Raw genomic sequence first — 12,095 nt, 5'->3', positions numbered from 1 at the left:
TAAAGTCCACTTCGAGGGGGAATATGAAAACAACAGCCGGAGATGTGTGTGTGTGTGTGTGTCGCGGAACGCGGCCAGTCGATCCGATATCTCGGCGCGATCTCGGCATTCGGCGTTTCCTCAAACCTTTCTCGCCATTACGTAACCGAGCCGCGCGCGGCCTACGTGAACGCGCTGACAAACAGAGAGACGGTCGGACGGACGGACGGACGGACCGCACCGAAAAAGGGGAGAGGCTTTTTATCGCCGAGGAGGAATTGAGTCAGAGAGCCGGCTGGCGGTATCTCGCGAAGTGAGCCGCGAGCAACTACGTCGTTCCCGAGCCTCGTCATTGACTCGCCGCGTGCCCGTACTTCTTCCCCAATCACTGACACGTAATTTAGACCCTCGCCCGCACCTTTCACCCCGTCACCCCGCACTGCCGTTTTCGCTTTCGACGACCGAACGACGCGGTCTCGTTCGTGAGAATGAGATAGAGTCATCCTTGTTACACGTTTTCGTACGCCTTTATGTTGTAACGATTCGGGGAACCCACGGGCGGACGGACGGCTCGATTCTCGGCCGCGTGTTGCAGCGAAGGGTTTTCGTTGGCCTTGACGGAACCGGTCTTGAAGTAGATTCGCGCGTCGATAGTTCGACGTTTGGAACCGGAAACGGCGCGCACGAGACGTGCCGGGCGCGAGTATTCGCTCTCGAATTACGCGAGAGAAAGAGAGAGAGAGAGACATTTATTATCGTTGTAGGACATGGCCCTTTAATATCCTCTTCTACCACCATGGTTGAAATCTAATCGACGATTAACTCAATAGAATCGATCAATCGTATTGATCGGTTCACAGCTAATTTGTCAATGCGATTGGTTATCCGTTGAGTTAATTGTCGATTAGATTTAACCCTCCTTTAATCACAATATCCAATAGATGTTCAAGGTACGATCTATCGCTGTTACTATACGGCTCAAGGTCGAACTCGTCCTTGTCAATGTTCTTTCTTTGATCTTTTTGTTCTTCATTGTTTTTTTATGTACTTTAATACCTCCTGGTCTATTAGCCAAGTGCTAAGGAGGCAAAATTGGTTGCAAAAAGCAGAGGAAAGTAATGGAAAAATTAGTGTATCTGTGAGATATTTCGCGTCTGTTTATGGATGAAAATATCGCGACTAACGGAGGATTACAAACCACGATGGTATAAACAGGCATGAGTGCATTACAAAGTAGGTACGATTTCGCATTGACGGTTATATTTTTTACAATTAGTTTAATCTAGGACCTCGGCTGGTTCGTTTTTTATCTATTTGTAAGCTTTTTTTCCCCTATTTGGATTTTCATAAGTGGTTCTAGGGGAAAAAATTGTCGCGTTCTAATGTTCATTGTTGTACGGAAACAAATATTTTGTGGGCATAGTAAGTTTCTCAATTACTATACTACGGACAACAAAGATTTTTTACATGGAAGAAACAACTTTTGTTGCTGCTCCAACAAGTCAATCCCAGCTTTGCTGAAATTTTGCTGTTCGAACAAACCTTTCTTTGCTATCCGTACAGTAACTGACAAATTTGCTGTGCCAGCAAAATATTTTTTCCCGTGTGAAGAAAATGAGATTTGAATTTGAAAGGGTAGGACTTGGCTTGCGCACCTGAAATCGGAATTCGCCGGGAAGCCGATGCTGAAAAGTGCGACGCGGTTCCGACTTTCGTTGCTCGTTCGAGCAGGTACGTCCTCGTTTTCGTCGTTATTTTCTGCTTCGTTTTGCGACTGACATTCCCACTGCATATTATGCATCAAATGCACATAAAAATGCGGCTCGATAACGTTCGCGGACATAACGAGTCAAACGATAGGTTTAAAGGTCTGCTAAGTAAATATCGCGACGCACGTTACGTACGTGGGGTACAAATTTAATGCCAGAGAGATTAACCTGTTAACTGGGTATGACGAAATATTTCGTCATACACGAACTACTACTGTAATGGGCATGACGACATTTTTCGTCATGGAAATTTGCCGTAATATTTTGAACGCAAACGAAAAACAATTTATTCCCCGGTTAACACGTTCCGTGCCATGTGGGGCGTATACGACCACCGCTGCACTTTCCGTTCAGGCCATTTGCAATTCTCATTGAAAAACAAAGAATTCTTAAAAAATTTATTGTAGAGTCAAATATAGACAACTTCACATCACGTATACAGCGTTTACGATTTTTTTTAATCTTTAAAGTGTGGGTCGTATACGCCCCACGCGGCCTGAATGGAAAATCTTCAAAAATTGCCGTGGCACGGAACGTGTTAAACGATAACTGTGTGACCGCATGCATGCACACGAAACTCGTACGCACCACGCGACTATGCGAGGCGGCCGACAGGTTTCAGCGATCCCTCTGGAGAACACTTCATAAATAAAATTTATGCAAATCAGTGACAGATCCGTTCGCTTTTCTTACGTAACTTTAGGATCTAATTACGTAAGATCTCGAGAAAGAAGTCTAATTATGTGTAATCCAGATCGGCCAGACGGTGATTCCTTTTCTACGAAACATCGCAACTCTGCGACAGATCCATCCTCTGGGTCGTAATTTACATTGTTCGAGGCAATTAAGATGTTTGTGTCATTCGAGATGCGTCGACTATATATCTTTCGGTATCTATTTTAATCTGCAACAGGAATATTTGTAGATCTATCGTTTCATTTTTTTTTTCCATTCTGCAGAACTAGTTGAGGTAGTTGATCCGTACAATGCCGGATTTTCAGTAGCGATATTAAGGGGCTTGCACATAAGTTTATTATAACTGAAAGAAAAGAATAAAGTATTTTTATAGTTTTATTTAATTATCTAAGTAACTAAATATTAAAAATTACATAACAAATATTAATTTTTAATGGAATTAAGACATATATACATAATGTTACACGGAAATATTATTTATTTTTTTATTTTTCTCATTAATGCTTTATTTACAAATAAGTACATAATAGAAAGTAATACATAAATATTTAAATATGTAAATACGTACATATGTTACATAGGCGTGGCTACAAATTATAAATTTCCTGTGGCTATATCTTCAAAATCAAAGTGGTCAAGAATTCCGAAATTTTTGCACGATATCTCTATATTAGTTCTTAACCACTTGCGCTACGATTTAACTTTCGGTTGCCGTGCAGCGCTCTACAATATAACACGAACACGAATATAACACAAACTACAAGAATTTTCGTGTAAAAAAATCCGTACGACATACCGTATCGATTCTGAAATATTTCCAAGATATCGATAACACTATACGATGCCGTGCACTTTAGAACTGTAGCTCGAGTAATGAACGATCTAATTGTTAGCCGACGTGACATTGTTAGCGGACACGTTATTTTTGTTTCTGCGATAAATGTCTATCGACGTGGTATACATGTCGCTGGCGGTTTTGAAACAAAAGTATCTCGACGTGCGTGGCACGTCTTTATAGCGCAAGTGGTTATATGACAATTGTTTTTCATTAAAATTCAAAATATAGTTTAGAAGAAATTAAAAATACAAATTAGAAGTAGGACATTAATCTCAAGAAATATGTATTAAAATTGTCACCTCCAGTTGTAAATATCTCAGCTTCCGTAATGGTCAATCGTTATCTAACATTAAAGCCTAGTTTGTCGTTTTCTGGTTAACTTGCGGTTCAGGCTTAACCTGATGATAACATACAAATTATATTTTTCCATTCAAGGTTAATCATTAAATTTTAAAAGTACCACTGCAAAATCATTAAAAACGATTAACCATGAATAAAAACATAATATTTGCACCATCATAACTACAAGTCTACACCACAAGTTTAACCATAAAATAAAAAATCGGGCCTAAAAGACGTGTAGATAGTATATTTCGCTGATATGCAGCTGAAATTGAAAAGAATCCCTGAGAAAATGGTTCGACGGAACCGGCTACCTTAACGGAACCGTTCACTTAGGATGACGTTATGCGCGACTCAATTGGCGACGGCGGGTCGCAGAATCCCGGAACGAGAAAAGCGGAGTCCACCGCGCAGCAGAGATCGTTCCGATTGCACTGTTATCGAATTAGCCGGTCTGTTTGTCGTCGTCACGGAGGAATCCAGATACGCTAGACGCGTTCTCCGATTCGTGGTCGCCAAGGTCTCTCGGTCGTGTCGAGGTGTAGCGCGTGCACGGTGTTACAATATATCGACTTTCAAATGCGCATAAAAAGAGGAAAGAGATAGAGAAGAAGAAAACGAAAAGGTTCGGAGATTTTATTGCCGGCTCAGCCGTTATTTTTTTTTTTTATTACTCGCCACCACCAGTCACGTTCGTCGATATATCGGTGGGCTCGCACATGGCGGTCAGAGGAGTCGCGCGCGACCACGTTCCCACTCTCTCTTTCTATTCAGCGCATTTGCATATAAACAATACGCGTACGTGGCGGTATAAAGCGTGCTGCGTCACTCGGACAGAGGGAAAGAGAGAGAGAGAGAGAGAAATACTCGTAGTCGGCGACCGGGATTATTTCCGAGCGGGTTTGCACCGGAGTCGACCGGATGATAACCACTAATAACATCATGGAACGCGAGAATAAATTTCTTCTCGCCCCCTTCCCCCCTCCTGTCTGTTTTTCACTCGAACGTCGACGTTTTTACATTTTCCTCTTTTTTCTCCCCTCCCCCCGTTTTTTTTTCTTTTCGCCGTTCGCGATAAGGCTATCGCGGTTGACTAAGAGCGAGAGACTCCGCGACGTTTCGCGATAATTTATGCGCTATCGCCGAGAACGCATACGGCCGATCGCCTTTAGTAGTAGGCACGATCGCCGATAGCGCGCGTGCAGCCGAATCTCATTTTATTTCGCCCGTCTCGTCGCGCATTAACGTTTTTGTTTCCGCGACCGGTCGCGTGTTCGAAATACGACGAGTGTCGTGGAACGAATTTCTCCTCGTCCAAATTCCCGCGTGCGCGCCTCTCTCTTATCGCGCGCCGGCGCATGAAAAAATCGATATGGTTGATCGGCGAGATAAACGAGATAAATCCTCAGCCGGTGAACTATAGAACGCGGTCGTACGACCTCCCCTTTTTTCTATTCCGCCACGTGTTCTTCGTCTCGTCAAGGTAAAGCCGCTCCAAAGCAACGCTCTCGCGATTCCGACGAGATACGAGATCCTCCTTTGTTCTTCTCTCCCCTCACTTTTCATTTTATTAACTCGTTAATTTTCACCTGGGGTCGATCTCTCTCTTTCTCTCTCTCTCTCTCTCTCTCTCTCTCTCTCTCTCTGTTCCTCTTGTACGAACCGAGCTATTATTTTCGCCGCTGAATCGCCGGTTTATGTCTTGGTAAGATCTCTTTGAGCATTTGTTCCTCGAAGCTCCAACGAAGGGCTGGTCTCCGCGATCGATACGACCTAGTTTCCTCACCCTCGACCCCGAAATTCTCCGTTTCGGCGACCCGAATGTAGGAATCGGTACGTCGCCGGAACACAACAGCGTTGAAAGCGTGACTCGACGCGTTAACAGAGACCCACTTAAACAGGCTAAAAGAATGAAAATGCAAAATCCCAATTAATTGCTAGATATTCAAGAGTGAGGTAAAAAAAAGAAAGGGAGAAGAGAGAGAAATATCAAAAATACCAACGGTATATCGTAATAGTAAAACGGCGGTGACGGTAATACTAGTTGCGTATTAGTAGTTAGCGGTAAAAGGTCATCATTGCTCATTTAATAATTGGCGGCACTGACTATTTCCGCTAATCACGCAATCAGTCTCGTGTCATAAACGTTTCCTTCTGAGTTCTCATGTTCTTCGGTGCCGCGTGCACGCGCATTTCGCGTAAACGCATCGCATTTTATGTAAAAAGAAAAATCCAACATTGACGTAATTATTTCATTTCTCTCCCTCTCCTCACTTGTTACGTAAGAATCGTACTGTTACATTTGCGCCGCAATATCTCGTTTATCGCGACGTGGTCGTTGTAGGAGAGACCGAGAAAGACAGCTCGGTTTCCGAAGAGGAGATCCGTTCGGTGAGAATTGCCGGCGTAATGTCAAGTGTAAGATTACCGTCGTGCTTTCCACTTTCGTACTTTGATTTTCGTATCGCGTCTCACATTTCAATCGAGCGTGCAGAAATAGGACGCATGTAATTATCTTATAAGATAACGAAGCAAAGTAAGCCGAATCAATTTTAACTAATACTGCATTTGTTAAGTTGTTGCTAATTTGTTACTGAAAAGTTGCCAAGAAAATGTATTGCTCTAATAGACTGTTTTAAAAATAATGTTCTGCTAAAGGGAGGTCAAAGTTAGCAGAATAATTATATATGTACAGCAACGAAATTCGACATAATAATATTAATGTAGGAATCTCTTTTTAATTAGTTACTCATAAAATATACTAATCTCGAGGTTTTTACGAAATAAGTTTAAACAACAGCGGAAAACTTTTCTAAAAGAAAACACTGGAAAATTGTTCTCTATGTACGAAGGTTAACAGAGCAACACATTTTTTCATTTGGCAACAAATGAGCAATAAATAAATATATTAGAATCCTGCTTATTTTATCCTGCCAATTTATGAGACGCAAGAATAGACGTCGTTTTGCTAAAAGCGCTCGTCACGAGAAATTCGGCCGTTTCGACTGCGAGTTTATTAAAAGGCCAATCGCGATCGCGCGTCTGCCAAAATTTAATACGCCTGCTTGGCTCAAGTGCGATTCGCGTTTCTTCCTGTTGGACTTTCCGCCCGATCGACGCAATGCCGCGCGTCGCCAGGAATTCCCTTCTTAAATTTTCAGCGTGTGGACTTAATCACGGTGGGTGTAGGGCGCTCTTAGGAGCTTTGTAGCGACGCGTTTGTCTGAGCAAAAGGAGGACTCTATTTAGACAGCTCTCTCGAGGATCACGCTAATGCAAGTGACGCAAACGGGTATATTATTATTAGCTATGTTCCTTTGAAAGGCTCCTCGCGAGCCTCGGAGATGTCGATTGCCGCCGGCTCGCTCATTGACACGCGATATGCCAAGTGGGACAGACGAGCACTTGTATATCGCCTACAGATACGTGAAATTGTACGATACGCGGCGAGAGAAGATTGTTGGGCGCCCAATCACCGAGGAAGAAGCGAGACGATCGATAAACAACGCGATTATGTTATCGCGCTATTTATATGTCTCACTCGCTCACATTCCCTCTCTCTCTCTCTCATTCTTTCTCTCTTGGCAGTACCTAACGACAGTGGCTATTCTCTTCCTTTTCTTTTTCCCCCGTGAAATGACTACACCGTTCATTGCAGATACCACGACGTCGATGAAAATTCCGGAATCGTCCGGGTGCTTCCTCAACGGTACCGTCGCCGCGACGATCGGATATTCGCAGGAGTTGCTACGTAGGCCGAGATGCACGGGATAAGCCACCTGTTATCTCACCACGGGTCCGACAACGGCACCGACACCAGAAGTTCCATCTCCTCCACGTCGTCGGACACCCGTAATCACGACACGAAGATACTTCAGGAGCTACTGAATCAGAAGCAGGACGGCAAGCTGTATCTCCACGAGCGACACGTGTCGCGCGGCTCGGTCAGCTCGGCCTACTCCTACGGCTCGTCGTCCTATGGCTCTTCGCACGGCTCCAACTCCTCCAATCATGGCGCGTATCATTCCGTCTACCACACGATCCACGGTAACGGCCACCACCATCATCATCCCCTGCACCACTATCATCATCATCAGCAGCAGCACCATCATCAGACCCTGAGCAGCGGCAAGGCGTCACCGACATCGCCCAGTCCGACCAACGAGCACGAGAAGCAGCAACAGCATCACCACCATCATCACCATCACCACAGCATACAGGAGATGATACGGCACTTCGGCAGGAGGCTCGGCCACATCAGACGGCAGAGCGAGTGCCAGGAGAGCCCGAAGAAGCGCGAGGAAGACTTCAGAAATCGCAGTCAGAGCCTCGACGGCAGCGCCAGGCATCCCGTCGGCCTGCAGGAGGCCGACTGCGAGACCACATACAGGATTTACGAGAGCATACTCAGGCAAGGTAACGAGAGGCGCGCTCGTGAATCTCGACGAACGCGGCGCCGAGTGCAAGTCGAGCACGCGCTCGTTAGTGAGACGCGCAACATTTGTCACGGATATTACGATAGGATTATGGTAAAAGATACGTCTTACATCTTCTTATTGTACACAGCGAAGGAGAAAGAGAGAGAGGATTCGCGTTTTGAATATATGAATAATTGACAATCGTATGTCTCTTTCTCTCTCTTGGCCAGGTGTGTGTGTGTATATTTGTGCGTGTACCATTTCGATCTTCCGGCCGCATTTCGTTACGCAATATGTTTTCGCGTCGGACGCGCGCGCGGAAATTTCTCTCTCGTGTCGTTAAATTCACCGCCTGTACAGCTGCATTGTCCTGGTGCAGACATACACATGTTCGTGTACACGCGGAGACGGCAATTTAGCGCCGTGACATGATGTAGGCGAAAATTGTGTGTGTCTAAACGATGCGGAGTATTACGACATACGACGCGAGTGCGGTAATGTCAATGCACATATAATGCGGTAATTGTTATTCACGGAGATACGAAAGGTCCTGCCCGTGTATCAGTTGTCCACTTTATATCTATATTTTTTTTAGCAAAAGTCGTAGTTGGAAAATTTATAGATCTTACGTCAACTTTTGAATCTATAAATATTCGATTACGACCTGAATTGTGGTATGTGAAAATATGCGTACATATTTTTTTACGCGAAAATGTAAGAACATTTTGTACATATTTATATCTCGAGATACTCTTCATCTTTCTTTTCACTGTCTCTCTCTCTCGTTAATCACGGATATTTCCCGAACATTTTATGCCGATCCTTCGATTCTATTTTTGGTACGGCCACGAATTGCTCTCGTCGTGTGCTATCTCGCAAGTTCAACCTTCATAAAGCTCTGTGATTATTGATATATTGATATAAGCCTCACGGAGGCTCGCCTTGACCTGACCTGACGTAGTCATTACTGCTGTGTATTACGAATGCCACGATCGAGACGTGACTCGTCGTCCGCCTCTTGTACATGTTACATTTATTCAAAACAACATAAAATCAATTCCGCTTCCTTTCACCTGACGTTCAGTTAATGTTGCGAAACGTGTCGAGTGATCTTTCAACAGTTTTGTAGGAAGCGTATTTTCCTCGCGTTTTATTTGTCCTCCGAGAGAGAGAGAAAGTTATTATAAATTATATAGACCGGCTCTCGTTGAACGGTGGAGATTATTCGTACGGGGCGACTTGAAATTCCGCCGGCGCTTCTGCGCGCGTTTATTATCGTTCCGCATTATCCGAGCGGCGCGTATCGCGTTCACCGCGGCGATTTTGAACAATTCGCAAGCGTCTGTGGCTAACATTCGTCTTAACGACGACGAAACGGGCGGTATCGCGAGACGCACTCGTGAAATAAACACCGCCGATAAAGCGCGGGATATCGCTCGAACGTCTCACGCTGAGGAAGCGGATTTAATCGTAGAAACGTGCGCAAACGGCCTTCGCTGGGAGAAAAACAAATTCCAACGGCCCTCGGACGAAAGACGCGCGCTTTCACGGCCGGGAAACGAACGAACGAACGAACGCTTGCCGGCGCCAATTTCCAAACTGTCGTTTCTGTCTGAACGGGAAACAATAGGCCGCGCGGAAAATCAGCGATGGACGCAGGGGGGATATTGTGCGTTTATTAGGAACGAACACGCGATGAGTCCGGATTTAATAACCGTTTATCGGCAGGCGGTACGACGGGACGAACAGACGGGCGGGGGGCGTTCTCGCGCGTGGGAAAGAAATTCGAGCGCGCGTTGCCTCGGGCGATCCGCAGGCAGGCCTCTCGCCTTTGGCAGAGAAAGAACATTATTTTCTGGGATTCGCTGCTCTCCCCGTTAACGGTTGATTACGTAACGCGCCTTCGACAAAAACGGGACGAGAAGCCAGCGGATGTCATTTGCATAAAGTGACATTTTTATCATCTGTAATGTATCAGCCGTAAAACGCCTATTTCGTTGTTTGCGTTTCGCCGGTGTGAATTTAGTAGTTAAGCCGAGGGAAAAAATGCGACGACTAATTACGCGATTTTATCGGATATTTACTAGAGCGCGCGCGAAAGAGAGAGAGGGAGACTTGGAGAACGGAGGAATGATGGTTGATGGTCTCCGCATAATGGCTGTAGGTTGTTCCTTTCTTTCGGCGAGCGATACGTCCGGTGGCCGATGAGTCAGACGTCGTCGTAGTTCCCCCGATCGCGCTTCCACGTGTGCACACAGCTGAAGTGTGTAAATAAAGAACAGTCACGTTTTTACGTAATTTCCGCGCAATGACAATCCTTCCGCGGTAGTGTCTATTCGCGGACCGTGCCTAATATTGCGCGAGGTCATTACGGCCGAAACGTACGACTGGAATTGGATTAATTGCAGCCGTTGTAACAGGATTGACGACAACACGATACACGTGACACGTCTATCGACGGCTCGATCTTCGACGCTTCGTGCTCAATAGATGCGTGTAATTCGTTTAGAGGAAGAGAGAAAGAAAAAGCCCCGACGACGGTAAAGAGAAGCCCGTCTTTGTCGTCTCGTCGGGAGAACTCCCGCTCGGTTTTTCTCGTAAATTTCTCGCCGCCAATTTCTCCGGGAATTGTGACAACTATATGTGTTAATTCGCGCTTGCTGATTTCAGGTGCAATCAGGAGGAGTTCCTTGGATCCCACGGCTCGTAGACTGTCCCTCGGGGCACCCGCGATACCTCACCGAGCGTCGGATGCTTGTCTGGATCCGGTTCACGCTGCCATACTCTTCAGGGATGCACGCGGTGTAAGTCGATCTTGGCGCATCAAGTTGACGCAACCCTCGAGTACAAAACTACTTTCGCCGCCTGCCGACGGAACTCCGACCGATGATCATCGACTCGTGCGAAGCGTCGCAGACTCGAGGATTTTCTTCCTAAACGGCTCTTCTCTCCCTCTTCCCATGCAAAGAAAAAAATTTGGTCGAATTTACCCGACGTTGCACAAACCGTACGTGTTTTGGTCGAAGGGAACTATATCATTTTAAAAAACCCGCTTTTTTTCCGCCAATTTCACCGCGAATTTTTTCAGTGTCTTTCCCAAAGGTGGAGAAATTCGTTTAGAAAAATTCATGTGCGTTTAGCTAAAACCTATACCACGTGTTTACTCTTTTCCGTAAAGAAGATAATTGTGGACACTTGAAGGTAAATGAAGTTAATATTAACTTTATTAATTAATGTGCAATATATTGTATAACATTTTATTAGTCATATTAATTTTACTTAACTTCATTTAATAATATTAATTAATCAATCTAATTCATCTAACTTCAGTTAAATGTATGCGATTATCTTCTTTACGGAAAGAAGTGAATAAGGCAGTTTTCAACCGAACACATATAGATGTTTTCTAAACTTTTCTATCCTTGGGAAAGGAACGGGAAAAATTCATAGAAAAGAAACCCATGGGTTTTTTCAAATGTACAAAATTATGAAGGAAGCAGAATTTTTGATCGTTACGAACCAAGCTCGGTTCTTACAACCAGAAATTCTATTTCCTTCAACCAAAACGCGTTCGGCTTGTTCATTATCAGAGGCAAATTCAACTCAACTTTTTTGTGATCTCGATAATCGTACATTGCCTCACCATTTTTATTACCGAGTTTACGACGATCGATCGGTAGGAGCAACGATGCGCGCCGAAAGTAGGATTTGTACGCGCGAATTAACCCTTTGCGGCCCGAAGTATTTCACGAAAAAAAAAAAGAATTCTCCCTCCAATGCATTTGCTCCGCAGCAATATTGCGCGGTTTGTATCAATTTCACTATTTAACCGATGCGGCAACCGTATTTACAACAATATATGCTCATGCACATCGAGTGTAATATTAGAAGATAAAAAGTTACTTTTTGTAAAATCATCCAGAAAGAAACGCGCGCGACCGAGGCGGTGAACTCGGCGCGCGCACGAGCGCAAAGGGTTAAGCGCCGCTTAAAGATCGCGTGAATTACACGAGCGAAAATGGAAATTGCGAAGTTAAGAGAGGGCGGGGGGGG

The 12,095-nt window shown here is 44.8% G+C and overlaps 1 protein-coding gene across 3 annotated transcripts in view; it reads left to right on the top strand.

Annotated features, from left to right (window-relative positions):
- The window catches only part of LOC106743610 (dentin sialophosphoprotein), a 65,685-nt gene that overhangs the window by 32,595 nt on the left and 20,995 nt on the right, over positions 1-12,095 (top strand). For all 3 annotated transcript variants that reach the window (XM_014617610.1, XM_014617608.1, XM_014617609.1), the window contains one exon: positions 10,713-10,846. In XM_014617610.1, coding sequence (XP_014473096.1) covers positions 10,713-10,846 — 134 coding nt within the window. The remainder of the gene's footprint in view (positions 1-10,712; positions 10,847-12,095) is intronic.

Source organism: Dinoponera quadriceps, unplaced genomic scaffold (genome assembly GCF_001313825.1).
Source record: "Dinoponera quadriceps isolate SergipeBrazil2010 unplaced genomic scaffold, ASM131382v1 scaffold1115, whole genome shotgun sequence".
In the NCBI taxonomy this organism is placed as follows: Eukaryota; Metazoa; Arthropoda; class Insecta; order Hymenoptera; family Formicidae; genus Dinoponera; species Dinoponera quadriceps.
Note: the sequence above shows the minus strand (reverse complement) of the source record. Positions and strands in the feature narration are given on the sequence as shown.